Source organism: Chrysochloris asiatica, unplaced genomic scaffold, assembly GCF_000296735.1.
Source record: "Chrysochloris asiatica unplaced genomic scaffold, ChrAsi1.0 scaffold00025, whole genome shotgun sequence".
Lineage (NCBI taxonomy): Eukaryota > Metazoa > Chordata > Mammalia > Afrosoricida > Chrysochloridae > Chrysochloris > Chrysochloris asiatica.
The window spans coordinates 534,601-551,042 of record NW_006408543.1 but is presented as its reverse complement, the minus strand read 5'-3'; the positions used below and the strand labels follow the sequence as shown (position 1 = coordinate 551,042).

The window sequence follows — 16,442 nt, the reverse complement described above, 5'->3', positions numbered from 1 at the left end:
AGCATTTGCCTCTGGGAAATGCAATGACCTAAGCTACCAAGTACACTTGAGCAAATCAGTTAGAAAAGGACCATCAGCAATCCAGTAAGAAACGGTAAAGGGCAGAAAAAGAGAATCAGGAAAAACTTGCTCAACTGTGCTCATATGATGGGATAGTTGTTCAATACTAACGTGGCTGCTACACACCTCTCCCTCCACTGACGCAGCAGTCTATGCCAATAAACTGTGCTGAAAAAAAACCCTCACTCGGTTCACAGAAGAACGTTCAGATCAGAGCACGTGCGCGTGAAGAGAAGCAGCTGTAACAGCAATATGGCAGGACGCCCAAATAACCCACAGCTGTGGACTCCATTCTGACTCACAGTGACCCTATCAGACAAGAGGAGAACTGTCTGTCTTCAGGAAGCAACCTCATCTGTCTACTGGATTGACCCGCAGACCCTGGAGACCATCGTGCCTCGGCCTCCCGCAACCGGCCCCACAACTGACTGATAACCACAGCAAGACGACACTGGCACGAGGATGGGATCCAGCTTAGGGTCACCAAGCTGCTAAGAGAGATTTTCTTTGAAAAGGAACTGGATTCTTTCTAATGATGTTCCCTAAAACGCTTGAGCTGGGGAGCATCTCATTTCTATGATGACAAAAGGGAAGCTGATGGTCCAGGAGCGTTCGGAGCAGCCGTAAGGCATCTCGCAGGGCAGGATCAAGCTCCAGCATACCTCGGTGACCATAGGTGGTCCGCACCTGCGGGAGGACGACCGGGAATCAACTGGCCACTTAAGAGAGACCAGGCATCAAAGCAGGGGGGCGTGGCCAGGGAAATAAAGCCACTGCGTCATCAGCGTGAGAGCGTGTCCACAAACAGCCTGCATCATGAGTGGGGCGGGGCCCAGCAAAGGCCATCAGGAGGTGGGCGGTGCCATAATCCGCGCGAGGGGTGGGCCTTGGGCGTACGCACCGTGACGTGCTCTGATGCGCCATGACGCGCAGCAGCAGTCTAAGCGGCGGGCGGGCGGCGGCCAACCTCGGGCGGGGCGGGCCGCGCGCGGCGGCGCTAGGTGAGAGGCCCGCCCGCCCGCCGCCGCCGCCGCGCCCATGCTGCTGCCCCTGACCTGCCTGCACGGCCGCGTGGCGCAGTGCCTCACCTCCCTCCTTCTGCTTCCAGAGCCGCTCCCGAAGCCCCGGCACGGCGTGGGGGCGCACGGCGCAGTGCCGCCATGCGCTGAGGCCGCCCCCGCGGCGCTGCCCGCGAAGATGGCCGCAGAGCTGTACCCCCGCGCCGCTGCCGCCACCACGGCTGCCACCGCCACTGACATCGCCAACAGCAACGCCGCCGCGCCCGCTGCCGCCACTACTGCCGCAGGCAGGAAGGGTGGCCCACGCTGCCCGCCGTGCGCCCCGGCCCCGGCCCTGCCACCGCCAGCGCCCGCGCCGCCCACCCCCCACAACAACAACTTGGAGAGCCCCAACTGGCAGTCCTTCCACCCAACCCTGCGCGAGAGGTGAGCCCCGCCCGCGTGCGCGCCCCCGGCCCCCAGCCGCGCAGACCCGAGCCCTGTGTCCGCCCTTTGCAGGAACGCACTGATGTTCAACAACGAGCTCATGGCCGACGTCCACTTCATCGTGGGGCCCCTGGGGGCGGCCAGAAGGGTGCCCGCCCACAAGGTGGGTATCCGGGCCCAGCCCAGCCCAGCCCAGCCCTGGCCTTGCAGCCGCACGAGCCTGACTCGAATACAAACATCATCACTGCGCCCCTTTGTCGTCCACAGTACGTCCTGGCCGTAGGCAGCTCCGTCTTCTATGCCATGTTCTACGGGGACCTTGCTGAAGTCAAGTCTGAGATTCACATACCAGACGTGGAGCCGGCAGCTTTTCTCATCTTGTTAAAGTAAGTCTTCTCCTGAACATAGATGAGGACAGGGTCTTTTCTGCCTTGGTGCCACCTGGCATGCTCTAGGGGAAGGGTCAGAAGGAGGTGGGGCTGCAAAGGGGCCTCCTGGCTCTGATCCAGCCCTTGGCGTCCAGGTACATGTATAGTGATGAAATTGACCTGGAGGCGGACACTGTGCTGGCAACGCTTTATGCTGCTAAGAAGTACATCGTCCCTGCCCTCGCCAAAGCCTGCGTCAACTTTCTGGAGACAAGTCTGGAAGCCAAAAATGCCTGTGTCCTGCTCTCGCAGAGCCGGCTGTTTGAGGAGCCAGAGTTGACCCAGCGCTGCTGGGAGGTCATCGATGCACAAGCTGAGATGGCACTGCGCTCAGAAGGTTTCTGTGAGATTGACCGGCAGACCCTGGAGATCATTGTGACTCGGGAGGCCCTCAACACCAAGGAGGCAGTGGTCTTCGAGGCCGTCCTGAACTGGGCGGAGGCGGAGTGCAAGAGGCAAGGTCTGCCGGTCACTCCACGGAACAAGAGGCATGTTCTGGGACGAGCCCTCTACCTGGTACGCATTCCTACCATGACCCTGGAGGAGTTTGCCAACGGCGCGGCTCAGTCGGACATCCTAACTCTGGAGGAGACTCACAACATCTTCCTCTGGTACACTGCTACCAAGAAACCTCCTCTGGAGTTCCCGCTTTCCAAGAGGAAGGGCCTTGTCCCACAGAGGTGCCACCGCTTCCAGTCTTCAGCCTACCGCAGCAACCAGTGGCGGTACCGAGGACGGTGCGATAGCATCCAGTTTGCAGTGGACAGAAGGGTGTTTGTGGCAGGGCTGGGGCTGTATGGGTCCAGCTCAGGGAAAGCCGAGTACAGCGTGAAGATCGAACTGAAGCGGCTTGGGGTTGTGCTGGCCCAGAACCTGACCAAGTTTGTCTCTGATGGCTCCAGTAACACCTTTCTCGTGTGGTTCGAGCACCCGGTCCAGGTGGAACAGGACACCTTCTACACGGTCAGTGCTGTGCTGGATGGCAGCGAGCTCAGCTACTTTGGGCAGGAGGGGATGACAGAGGTGCAGTGTGGGAAGGTGACTTTCCAGTTCCAGTGTTCCTCTGACAGCACCAACGGGACCGGGGTGCAGGGCGGGCAGATCCCCGAGCTCATCTTTTACGCCTGAGACCAGCCGGCCGGCTGCTGTGAATGGGTATGTGAGAGGTGGCACACTTGCCTCTATTCCAGCACATTACTTAAGTGAGTCCCGGAATTTGGCGCTGGACACACACTAAGCCCCTGAGCAGGCCAGAAAGCTTGTCCACAGGGCGTTGGCGTTTCCGAGTCTGTGGCTGAGTGTCTGCTGACCACAGGGGAGCGCGTCCCAGATGCACGGCAGCCCGTGTGCTTACCCAGTAGCACCCACATGTCTGCTCCAAGGGATTTGCCACCCTTCGACCCTCTGGGATTTTAAGTACTTTCTAAGTTTGACGTGAAACCTTTCCTCCAAAAGGGGTGGGAGTGGTGGGGTCACTTAAAGTCATTCGTCTATTTAAGTGGCATTTCATAATAAAGTTTAAACAAAACGATACCAGTGTAGCCAGCTGACTACGGGGCTGGAACCCGCTAGCATCACTCAGAACTTCTAAACCGCCGGATAATGCCACGTACCTCCCAGAAGCCACCACTCCCACCCCTTCTCCTCCTCACTGCCGTCCCTACACTCGACAGCAGCTCCGACATAGGCCCCCTCGAGGAATGCCCCCCCATCAGGGAGGCCTGGTGATGGTGTAGGGTAAGTGCTGGGCTGCTGACCACAAAGTCTGCCCCTTATATAAAGACTGACAGAACCAACTGGATGGCAGAGCTGTTTGATGCCTGCAGTGCTCTTGACAGCTCACCCCTCCCCGAGGTCACTGCCTCCCAGGGCCAGGATTCTGGGCCAGGAAGCCTCCTTCTTACCAGTCCTGCTGCTGAGCTGAACTGAGCTGCTAACACCCCCAGGCACTGGGTGTCCTGTACCCGAGAAAGCAAGGGACTTCCCCAAGCAGGCTGCTTGCTCAACCTGGAAAAGCATCTGGCCCTCGGGTCACCCTCCCGACCAGCCCCAGCACGTACCTATTGCTGGTGCGTTGATGCAGAGCTCTCTGGCCAACAGGAGAAATGTCTTCCCCAGCACGTAAACATTCACCTGGGAGGAAGACAGGGCAACTTACAAGGGTGTGTGTGTTTCAGGGACTGTCTTTCTTTTCCTTAAATTACCAGTTACACAGTGAGCGCTGTGGTCTCTCCACCTTTGCCACTCAGGACCATGTGCTTAGGGGACACCACCTGAAGGACATGCAGGCTGGGCTTCCATTCAGAATCTGCAACTCTCAGGGCCAAGCACACTTCTGTCATGCCTGCTCTGTCCTCATAACTGTCACCTTCAGCGCTGACAGGCCACCTGTAGTCCCCATGAGTAAGCCCAGAAGCCCCTCTGCCCAAGATCCATGACTCTGTAGCCTGGTGGATGGTGGCAGCGGGCTCTCTAGCCTGACCCCGTGGCAAAGCCGCTGCTGGGGGGCCACAGGGGCCTCAGGAGGGCCAAGTACACTAGGCGTGTACACGTGCCAGGAGGGCTTCCAACCAGTTTGAACTGGTTCAGTCATGGCTGAACAGATCCAACCCTAACCAACTCACTGCTCAGAGCGACCCACAGAGCAGAGCTACTTCAGCACGTTCCCAAGGCTGTGATCCATGTGGAGATGCTGGCTGGGCAGCAGCTGGTGGGACGAGGTGCAGTGTACCCTTCTCTCAGGAACCTGCTGTGGGAAGCGGCCACCTGAGTGGGCACCCTGCCCACGGAGACGCCATTGCCGTGCATTGTGCGTGCTGCCCTTCAGATTCTAGCAGGGTCTCAACTCCTAATTCTCATTCCGGTTATCCTTCTGGTTGGCCCATTTTAACTGTTTGTCAGCCCTAACTGGACCAGGAAGAACCCGTTCACAGCCTGTGCATTCAGGGTCCCGGTAGCTGTTGCCCTGTGTCCTCACAGGGCTGCATGTTGGTGTCAAGCTGCCCTCTACACTAACACATCCAAGGCTGAACGGCCTTGCAGGTGAGCAGGATTCTCTAAGCAGACTCCAAATGGAGAACAAATGTTACTCCTACACAGTTAAGAGTCCTAGGAGCCAGCAGGCCAGCAGTTCTTTCCAGAACTCTAATGGGTCGCGTCACTTCTTTGTGTGGCAGATACCCTGTGTAATGGTTCACGGTTGGTGTCCCTCCCCCCGAGTGGGAACTCTCCACTCAGGAGATGCAGGCGTGTCCCCAGCCCTCTCCTGACTTGACTGTGAAGCCTGCACTGCAGCCACTGGGACTGCACAATCCCATAGATTAGTTTTAGCTTGACCACAAAGTGTTTCAGCAAGAGCTTTGGAGATGTTTGTAAAGACAGCTGGGGGAACCAAAAAAATCTGTCTGCTTTTATTAGGAGCTTGGTGGCACTGTGAGTTAAGCACAAGGCTGCTAACCATAAGGTAGTCACTTCAAAGCCACCAGCTGCAAATTAGAAGAGGGAGGCTTTGGAAAGCTGATACAGGGTTGGAATCGACGGGGGCAGTGAGGCGGTGTTACTGGGTCAGCTTTTAGAAGTGTGGTCGCTCTATGGCCCGAGTAGGCCCACCCAGGTGTCACTCTGAAATTGTGTGTGTCTTGCACGCCCTTTCATGCTGAGCCATGGGTCCCAGCAGCTGAGCTGTCAGTCCTTCGGGAGCACAGAAAACACGGTCCTGGTACCAGAACCTAAGTGCCTCTGAACAGACTAGGGTTCTACACGTGCAGAGTGTATATGCATGAGCCCCGTCCCCTCAAGACTAGACCTGGCCTACAACACTGCACCTGGGCCTCTCTCAGCTGGACCCCAGGTGGACACTTCTGTCCTCAACAGGGACACTCCGCTGCTGCTTCCACGCCTCGTGTTCGGACTTTAAAGCAAAAGGCTCCACCTGAGCAGCTCTCCTAAACTAACACGCCCCCCTAACTGGATGGGAGCTCTGGCCTCCCCTCCCTCTGTGCCCCCCTCCCACGCCCCCCACGCAAAGACTACCTGGAGCAGATCGCTGAGGTCCAGGAGCATGTCTGGGGCAGGAGTCAAGGAGCATCAGGTGGAAGTGGCCCAACTAAAGCAGCGACCACAGCGCGCCCAGTGAGCAGGGCCTTCAGGTTTGCTGCATGCAAGTCCAGCATGTGGTCACACGGGACAGGGAGTGAGACGGCAGCACCAGGCTGACCGGATACCAGCCCGCCAACCCGTGCCCCAGCCAGGACATGTGGCTGCAAGAGGGAGTGGGGCGGAAAGGGTTCAGTCCTGTCCTGGAGAGGGGGCCCCGCCTCCATAATCAGGGCCACCTCACAGAGAAGTAGGCACACACCCAGTGTCAGCACGCCATTGTCCTGGGGGGAAGATGGACAGGGGGTAACACACACTGCTGTCACTGTGGGGAACAGACGGGTGAGATGCTGAGGCGGGCCTGGCCTCTCCGCAGTGTGTGGACAGTACTGAGAAGATGCCCTACGGGATTTGGGGCTAAGACGGCGCATGGGAGCACAAAGACAAAGGCTGAGGCACCAAATGGCATTAAATTCAGTGCCAGCCCGGGCTCTGCTGCGGCCTCAAAGGGAATTGCTCAGAAAGACAGTGTCTGACACTGGACCAAAGTCCTAGGCCACGTGCTCAGAGGGACCCAGACCCAGACCCAGGCCAGGGGAAGAAAGCCACAGCCTTCTCAAATGCACTGAGGCACACGGTCCCTCAACCTTTAAGGGGTTTCACGCACAGAGGAGCCCAGTAACGTGAGACAGGCCAAACCAGCAGACCCTAGGGAAGGGGGCTGCAGAAAAGAAGAGCAGACCGAACCCAGACACCACAGAAAACATAAACCAAAAGTTTGTTCATTATAAAGAGCTACAAAATTGATCAATCTTTGTTACACTGATCAAGGATAAGACGCTGTAACATTACATGGATAGTAAGGGAACAATATGAGTAGCTTTATGCAAACAAATTTGACAATTTTTATAATTTAGACAAATTCCTTGAAAAATACTTGTCAAAACTGACAAAAGAATTTGAATAGTCCTGTATCTACTGAAGGAAACAAATTTTTATCCAAAAAAAGATAAAACTTTCCCACAGAGAAACTCCAGCTTATATGACGTCCCTGGTGAATTCTAGCCAAATTTAAGAAAGAAATGACTGTTACTTTCAGAAAATAACCCAACAGAGACATTACATAAGCTGTTAGGTGCCCTTGAGCGGGTACTGACTGACAGTGTCCATGTGGACAACATGAAGAAGCAGCACTGCCCGGTCCTACACCAAACACACAGCTCTCGCTACACTTGAGACCACTGCTGCCACTGTGTTAATCCATCTTATTGGGGGGTTTCCTTTTTTTCACTCACTTCCTGTCCTTCACTTTACCAAGCATGATGTTCTTCTCTAGGGACTGGTCACTTCTGAACTGATACTATGTCCAAAGTATGAGAGACAAAGTGTGGCCCTCCTGGCTTCTAAAGAGCACTCTGGCTGTACTTCCAACACAGATTGGTTTGTCCTTCTGACTGTCCATGGTACCTTTAATACTCCTTTCCAACACTGTAACTCAAAAGCATCAATTCTTCTACGGTCTTCCTTATTCACTGTCCAGCTTTCACATGTATGTGAGGTTATTAATAATACCATGGCTTGGGTCAGGCACACCTTAGTCTTCGTACTGACATCTTAGCTCTTCAACACTTTAAAGAGGTCTTGTGCAGATTTGTCTAATGCAGTACATCATTTGATTTCTTGACTGCTGCTTCCATAAGTGGTGATGGTTGGTCCGAGCAAAATGAAGCCTTTGACAACCTCAATCTTTTCTACATTTATCCTGATGTTATTTACTGTCCAGTAGTGAGGATTTGTGTTTTCTTTACACTGAATTGTAACCCATTCCAAAGGCTGTGGTCTTGGATCTTCATCAGTGAGTATTTTAAGTCCTCTTCACTTTCAGCAAGCAAGATTGTATCATCTGCATACCATAATAGGTTGTTAATGAGTCTTCCTCCAAGCCTAATGCCATATTCTTCTTCATATAGTCCAGTTTCTCGAATTATTTGCTCAGCATACAGACTGAATATGTATGGCAAAGAAGAATACAACCCAGGCGCACACCTTTCCTCATCTGAAACCATTCAGTGTTCCCTTGTTCTGTTTGAGCAGCTGCCTGCTGTTCTATGTACAGGTTCCTCACGAGCACAATGAAGTGTTCCAGAATACTCCGTCTCCACAATGCTGCCCACAGTCTATCATGAGTCACACAAACGAAAGCCTTTGCATACTCACTAAAGCACAGGTAAACATATTTCTGGTATTCTCTGCTTTCAGCCAAGATCCATCGGACATCAGCAATGATGTCCCTTGTTCCATGTCCTCCTGCATCCAGCCAAACCTCTGGCCATTCCCTGTTGATGTACTGTTGCAGCCATTTTTGAATTATCCTTAGCAAAACTTTATTGCATACGATATTAATGATATTATCTGATGATTTCCACATTCTGTTTGGAATGGACACAAATATGGATCTCTTCAAATCAGTTGACCAGGTAACTTGTCCAAATGTCTTGGCATAGATGAGTAAGTGTCTCCAGTGCTGCATCAGTTTTGTCGAAAGATTTCAATTTGTATTCCATCAATTCCCGGTGCCTTGTTCTTTGCCAACACCTTCAGTGCACCTTTGACTTCCTCCTTCAGTATCACTGGCTCTTGATCACATGCTACCTCTTGAAATGGTTGAACATTAACCATTTCTTTTTGGTACAGTGTGTCTGTATTCCTTCCATCTTCTTTTATTACATAAGAGAAAACATAAACACAGATGAAAAATCTGTTTAAAATACTAATAAGATTCAGCAATACAGAAAAAGAATCATAAGGAAGTATGGGTGATCCCAAGAGTACATACAGGTTATGAAAAATCAAACTACATAATTCACCACTGTGAATAGCATAAAGGGAAAAAAGTGATCGTTTCCATATCATGCACAAAAAGCATCTGACAAAAACCTAACCCCCACTTATGCAGGGGGGAACCCCAAAACACTCAACAAACTAGGAACAGACAGAAAAGTACTCAATCCCACTGCCATTAAGTTAACGCTGACTCGCAGAAGCCCTATATAGGGTTTCCAAACCTGCCAATCTTTATGGGAGAAGACAGCCTCATTGTCTTCCCTTAGGGTGGCTGGTGGATTTGAAGCACTAACCTTGTGGTGAGAGTCCCAAAGCCTAACACAGCATGAACAATACTCCTAAGCTGAGAAAGTCCACCTCCAACACACAGCTCACATCATACACAGTGGTGAAATGGTAAATCCTTCCCCCCAAGATTGGAGACAAGACAAGGATGCCCCAAATCTCACAAACTGTACTACACACCCTAACACATGCAGTAGGGCAAGAAAAAGAAATAGCATAAATATTGGGGAGTAAAAATTATAACTGCCTCTAGATAGTTTTCATAAGAGAATGCTACAGAGTTCTCAAAACAATTACTAGGAAGTGCATGTAGCAAGGTCACAAGACAAAGTTAACACACAAGGGGGGAGGGGGGAGTGTAGAGGGCGGGTTTCTAGGGTATGCCCTTTGATCAGAAGATGATGCATGGAGGGGATTGGAACCATGGCAATGAAATGATATATGATGGAATGAATGTAAAACTAAAGTTCTCTCATGTAAACTATCATATAATTCACAATAAAACATTAAAAAAAAAAAGTTAATACAAAAAAGTCAACTGTATTTTATATGTTTATATATAAGCAACATATGAAGTTGAACACAGTTCCATGTAGAATATCATCAGATAAGAAAACATAAAGACATTTATTTAACAAAACAGGTGCAATAGCCGTATATCAAAAGCCACAAACATTGCTGATAGAATTGTAAAAAGACCTGACTGAATGGCCATGAATTTCATGACCGGGAAGACTGGAGGCTGATTTTGCCCCAAATGGATCTACAGATTCAATGCAATTCCCAACCTAAACTTGGAAACTTACATGGTAATGGTGTGGTGATTATGTGTACAACATGAAGCACTGCCCGGTCCACATAGCAATGGTGTGGTGATTCCGTGCCATGGAGTCGATGCCAACTCAGTGCCACGAGAGAGGGCGTCCGAGGCTGTAATGCATCACGGGAGCAATTGGCCACCCAACTTGTACCAGAACTCCTTACATAGAAATGTAAAGGGCTTAATACCACAGCAATCTTGAAAACAGAGGCCCAGCTGGGGAAGTCATACAGCTGACTTCTAGACTCACTACCAAACTACAGTCTCAGCCATTGTGGTGCTGGCCTGGGGGGCGACAGGCAGAGGCAGAGGAGCCGAACTCGCGGCACACACTCATTTGTCATTTGGTTTAAACAAAGGTGCCAAACCACGCCAGCGTGGTCGGAAGTCTCTTCAATGATATGGAGCACCTGGAATTCATATGGGGGAATAATGAAGCCCAATCCCGACCTCACACCACACACCACGTTCATTTGAGCTGCATCACAGGTCCCAGTTGTGGTGAAGTGCCGTGCAGTCGGTGCCGACTCAGTGACCCTGTGTAGGGTTTCCAAGAACAACTGGTGGTGTGAGTTTGAACTGCCTGGCGTGTGCTTAACAGTCCAGTGGTCTTCCTCCAGCAACGCACCAGGGCTCCAGGACCCAAAGATAAAGACACGGAACTATAAAGCTCCCAGGGAAGCAGACTCAGGAGAGCATCTTGGACACTTTACTACACAGGACAGAAGAAACCAAGAACCCTCAAATAAAAGTTGATAAATTAGATACCAACAATATTCAATCTAAGACAATATTAATAATACAAGAAGGGGAGTGCATGGCTCTGTAGGATAAGCACTGGACTCCAAACTACAAGGTCAATAGTTCGAGCTCATCAGCACTGTGGGAGGAAGATGAGGCTGTCTACACCTGCAAAGACTTCCCGCTGCGGAAATCCTCTCCAGGTTGGCTCTGAGTGGAACCAACTGATGGCACTTAACACTGACACCAATGAGTAAACAATCCACAGACTAAGACATATATGGAACAAGATAAACAACCCAGTTTTACACACAGGTCATTTTCAAACGATGCTTTACAAGGAAGACAGCCAGCCAATAAGCACATGACAAAGTACTCAACGTCACTGTTGTTAGGTGCCATCATGTCTGTTATGACCCATAGCAACCCTACGTACAACTGAATGAACCACCTCCAGGCCCTACGCCATCCTCACAGCCGCTTCCATGCATCAGCCCATTGCTGCCGCTACCATGCTAATCCATCTTGTTGGGGGTCTCCCTCTTTTTCACTGACCCTCTACTTTACCAAGCATGATGTCCTTCTCCAGGGACTGGTCCCTCTTGATAATATGTCCAAAGTATGAGACATGAAGACTATCTGCCTTCGAAGAAACATTCTGATTGTACTTCTTCCAACACACATTTGTTTGTTTTTCTGACAGTTCATGGTACATTTAATATTCTTCTCTAACACCATAGCTCAAATGTATCAACTCTTCTACAGTCTTCCTTATTCACTGTCCAACTTTCACATGCACATGAGGATACTGAAAATACCATGGCTTGGCCCAGGTGCACTTTAGTCCTCAAACCGACATCTTTGCTTTTGAACACTGTAAAGAGGTCTCGTGCAGCACATTTGCCTAACACAGTATGTCGTTTGATTTCTTGACTGCTGCTTCCATGAGTGTTGATGGTGGATCCAAACAAAATGAAGTCTTTGACAATTTCAATCTTTTCTCCATTTATCATGATGCTATTTACTGTTCCAGTGGTCAGCAATAATGCCATTGGTGTTGTGAAGTGCTGTTGAGTAGATTCTGACCCATAGCGACCCTGTATAGGGTTTCCAAAGGAGCAGCTGGTGAGCTTGAACCGCCGGCCTTGCAGTTCAAACGGCTTTGCAGTCTGGCACATTAACCCACAGCGCCAACCCAGGACTCCTATAATGTCATTAGTAGTCACAAAATGCAAATGATACTGTGATCCCACCACACCCCGGCAGCACCACTAAATGCACAGTGCAACTAGAACTCTTACAGAGTGGTGGTCCAACCACCTTGGAGAAAAACCTGGCAACTTCTTATAAAGCTAAACATATACCCTTCCTGGAGTCCTGGTGTGGTGCTACAGAATAAGCACTGGACTGCTAACCACAAGGTTGGTAGTTCAAACCCACCAGCCTCTCCTCAGAAACCCGACACAGGGTTGCTATGAGTCGGAACTGACTCGACATTCCTCAACGACAGTACCCCTATCCTGTCACTCGGCGATGCCACACCTGAGTTTACCTGGGAGGGATGAAAGCACAAATCTACAAAGACCTGCATGAGTGTGTTCACAGTAGCTCCACCGAAAACTGCCAAAGCCTGAAAACAGCCAGGTGACCACCCAGAGAAGAAGCTAGAGTTTACCTGTCATAGATTCACACAAATCACTGACAACCTGCTCACGAGAAACCGTTTGGAACAACAGTGATGCTTTGTGTCTCAGCAGGGAATGGGTCCCTACAGAGACACAAATCCTCACCAAACAATGGAGGAAAAATGGAAGTTGTCAGTGATTTCATTTTATCTGGATCCACAATCAACGCTGCTGGAAGCAGCAGTCAAGAAATCAAATGACTTATTTCACTGAGTAAGCCTGCTGCAAAAGATATCTTTAAGTGTTAATACGCAAAGGTGTCACTTTAAACAATATGGTGTGCCTGCCTCGAGCCGTGGCCTTTGCCGTTGCCTCACATGCACGTGGAAAGCTGGACAATGAATACAGAAAATTGAAGGAATGATGCCTTTGAATCATGGTGTTGGTGAAAGATACTGAATATCAATGCAAAACAGACAAATCTGTGTGGGAAGAAGTACAGCCAGATTACTCCACAGAAGCAGAGCGGGTGAAATTTCATCTCGTGTATTGGACATGTTGTCTGGGAGACCAGTCCCTGGAAAAGGACATGACTCTTGGTAAAGTTTTGTTGTTAAGGGCTGTCAAGATGGTCCAGCTCATAGGGAGCCGATGTACAACAGAACGCAACCTGCCCGGTCCTGCCCCGCCCTCACAATTGTTATGTTTGAGCCCACTGCTCCTGCCACTGTGCCAATCCTTCTCTTGGGGTCTTCTCTGTTGTTGGCTGACCCTCCACTTTACCAAGCATAATGTCCTTCTCCAAGGACTGGTCCCTCCTGATAACATGTCCAAAATATGAGAGATGAAATCTCGTCCTCCTGGATTCTAAAGAGCATTCTGGCTGTATTTCTTCTGGATTGTTCTTTTGGTAGTCCATGGTACTTTCAATATTCTTCTCCAGCACCATAACTCAAATGCAGCAATTCTTATATGGTCTTCCTTATTCACTGTTCAAGTTTCACATGCATATGAGGTGATTGAAAATACCATGATTGGATCAGGCACATGTTAGCCCGCACACCAATGCCTCTCCTCTAGAACACTTTAAAGGGTTGTGTGCAACAGATTTGCCAAGTGAAGATGTCATTTGATTTCTTGACTGCTGCTTCCATAAGTGTTGACGTTGGATCCAAGCAAAATGAAGTCCTTGACAATTTTAATATATTCTCCACTTACTGTGATTATTTAAATGTGAGGATATTTGTTTTCTTTACAACCCATAATGAAGGCTGTGGTCTTTGATCTTCATCATCTTCATTTTAAGTCCTCTTCACTTTCAGCATGGAAGGTCTTATCATCTGCCTATCGAGGGTTGTTAGTTAACAGTTCTTCCTCCAGTCCTGATGCCACGTTCTTCTTCAGAGAATCCAGTTTCTCCGATTTGCTCAACAGACAGACTGAATGAGTATGGTGAGAGTATATAGCCCTGGCCTACACCTTTCCAGAGTATCCCTGTGTTCTGTGCGAACAGCTGCCTCTTGTCTTAGACTACCTACGTACAGTTTTCTCATGAGCACAACGAAGGGTCTGGAACACCCATTCTTTACAATGTTATATAGAGCTTGTCATGATGCACACAGTCAAAAGTTTGCATAATCAGTAAAGCACAAATGCACATCTTTCTGGTATCGTCTTGTTTTCACTCACGATGCATTTGGCATCTGCCATGATATCTCTGATTCCATGTTCTCTGCTGAATATGGCTTGAGTTTTTGGCAGTTCCCTGCTGATGTACTGTTGGCAGTTGTTTTTAATTATCTTCAGCAAAATTTTACTTGCATGTGATATTAATGACTTTGCTCATCTCATACTCCGACGTATTATCAGGATGGGTCAGTCCTTGGAAAAGGACATCATTCATGCTTGATAAAGTAGAAGGGACAGTGAAAAAGAGGAAGACTCCCAATGAGATGGATTGGTACCATAGCAGCAACAATGGGCTCAGATGTAGCCTAACTGTGAGGATGACGCAGGACCAGGCGGGGCTGTACACAGGATTGCTACTGGTCAGAAAGGACTCTATGGTGTGGGCACTGGAGCAGGGCTTCAGCACATTGGGTGAGGTAGGTGATCCTAAGTAGGAAGTATCGGATTTTCTCTGGTGCTTGCAGTTTGGGGCAGCCAGTCTCCAAAGTAGCTGTCCAGTGTTTATCCCAAAGTATCGAGTTAGCCAGTTTGAAGAGGGGACTGTGTTCTGTTTTCTTTTTCACACTGCCAAAAGCCAAAACCAAACTAAGCTGTCAGGTGCACTGGGCCTGGGAGACGGACAGGAGACTGGGGGCCCCGGGTTTGCCTGCTCCTCAGAGAGCAAACGTTTCCTCTCCTCTGACTTCATCACAGCCGAGGCCTCCTGTGTCTCCCAACATCCTCGCCACTGTAGGGTCCAGGCTGTCCAGGCTCTCAGCCCACTCACTGAGCTATCAAAACTTCCAACTTTCCAAACAGTTTCAGCATTTTCAGAATAATGTTGGGATTTGATCATGTTTGTGGCCAGTAAAGGTTCAGCACCTCGCACACACAGACAAAGGCCCATTTCCTGTTCTTGGCATCTCTGTACTTTGTTGGTCCAATTCAGACAGCAACTTCAGTATGCTCAGTGGAACCATCTCATGGCAGAAGTCCACATTCTCTCCCATTCCATGGCTGATCAGAGGTACCGAGAGGGGAAACTGATGAGCAATACAAACTCATTCTTGCTGTTTCAGGGGAAGTCTTTGTTGTCAACCTGGAATCCCTGAGCTCTGGAGAGATATTGCAGTGTTTTCAGAGGGTCTCATGAGCAGCCCATGGGGCCCGTGGCCTAAGGAGATGTTAGTCTTCACAATGGTCTCAGCTGTGGGCAAGGTGCCCCACACAAAAACTCCCTGGCTATCACGGCAGCCTTTGTAGCGTTGGCAGGATTCTGAGCTGCCCTGGTGACATGTCTGGGACTAACACCCAAGTGTGCTTGGGAAGAAACCCAACAGACAGTAGCTGGTGACTAAGACTGTTGTTGTTAAGTGCTATCCAGTTGGCTTCTGCATAGCAACCCAGCATAGGGCTTCCCAGGAGTTCACAATTCAATGCTTACCTGCCCTACAGCACCACATCAGCATTTTTCTTTGAAATCTCCTTGCTCTTCCCTTCACCTTCCCCTACGAAAACTCCCCGACAAACACCTTGGTCACAAAACTCTGTCAGTGGGGTGGCCACGCTCCTGAGCAACCTCAAAATCCACAGGCAAGTTCCATGTAAGTGTAATCTCAAACACTGGACTCATTTCAGATTTGCTGAGAGCTCTGGAAGGCGCTTGTTCTGCGGGGTTCTTTGTTTTAGCAGCCTGTCTCGTCCTCCCTTGTCCATTCAACTGCTGCCTTCACACACAAAGTTCATGTTGATAAAGTAAAGGTGGACCTGGAAATGGATAACGTAGCTCGGGGGACAGGCGCCTTCTCTCACGGTGTACTTGTACGTAGATAACGTAGCTGGGGGGACAGGCGCCTTCTCTTCATGGTGTACTGGTACGTAGATAACGTAGCTCGGGGGACAGGCGCCTTCTCTCACGGTGTACTGGTACATGGATAACGTAGCTGGGGGGACAGGCGCCTTCTCTCACGGTGTACTGGTACGTAGATAACGTTGCTCGGGGGACAAGCGCCTTCTCTCACGGTGTACTGGTACGTGGACAGCCTCAGAGGAACGCTCAGCAGGTGTGTACGCTGGGTGTTTCCAAGTCTTGTGCACAGCACATTTCAATCTACAGTAGGAGTTAGGCGTTCTGGCTGCCGGCGGTCTTGGGCCATGACAATGAGAAGGAGGAAGGAACAGGAGGGAGGGAAGGGGAAGAGTGCTTGTGGAAGGCAGGGATCAGGGAAAGGGGGAATGCTGAAGAGCCCTGTTCGTGTTCTTCTTTGAAGCTGTGTTATTCGGAGAGTCTTCCTGGAGGAAGTGAATCTTGAACATTATGAAATACCCCTTTCATGACTAATGCTTCTTCCGTCGCATCTGCTTGTCTGAATATAGTAAAAGGGTCCCGGCTTTCTTCTGCTTGCTATTTGCACAGTTTTTGTAAATTCAG

General features: G+C 50.1%; 2 protein-coding genes across 5 annotated transcripts in view; one reads left to right on the top strand and one right to left on the bottom strand.

Annotated features, from left to right (window-relative positions):
* Positions 1-3,061, top strand: part of BTBD6 (BTB (POZ) domain containing 6) — a 5,927-nt gene extending 2,866 nt beyond the window's left edge. The window contains exons 1-5 of one of the 3 annotated variants that reach the window (XM_006839477.1): positions 1,261-1,344; positions 1,465-1,505; positions 1,578-1,668; positions 1,773-1,891; positions 2,029-3,061. In XM_006839477.1, coding sequence (XP_006839540.1) covers positions 1,588-1,668; positions 1,773-1,891; positions 2,029-3,061 — 1,233 coding nt within the window. In that variant the 5' untranslated portion in view covers positions 1,261-1,344; positions 1,465-1,505; positions 1,578-1,587. Of the gene's footprint in view, positions 1-1,098; positions 1,506-1,577; positions 1,669-1,772; positions 1,892-2,028 lie in introns of those variants that run through there. The other 2 variants (XM_006839476.1, XM_006839478.1) reach the window with 2 other exon arrangements.
* BRF1 (BRF1, RNA polymerase III transcription initiation factor 90 kDa subunit) overlaps positions 1-16,442 on the bottom strand; it is a 74,869-nt gene that overhangs the window by 23,391 nt on the left and 35,036 nt on the right. For both annotated transcript variants that reach the window (XM_006839479.1, XM_006839480.1), the window contains 2 exons: positions 5,966-5,997; positions 3,994-4,066 (listed from right to left, as the gene is read on the bottom strand). In XM_006839479.1, the coding sequence (XP_006839542.1) occupies positions 3,994-4,066; positions 5,966-5,997 (105 nt within the window). The remainder of the gene's footprint in view (positions 1-3,993; positions 4,067-5,965; positions 5,998-16,442) is intronic.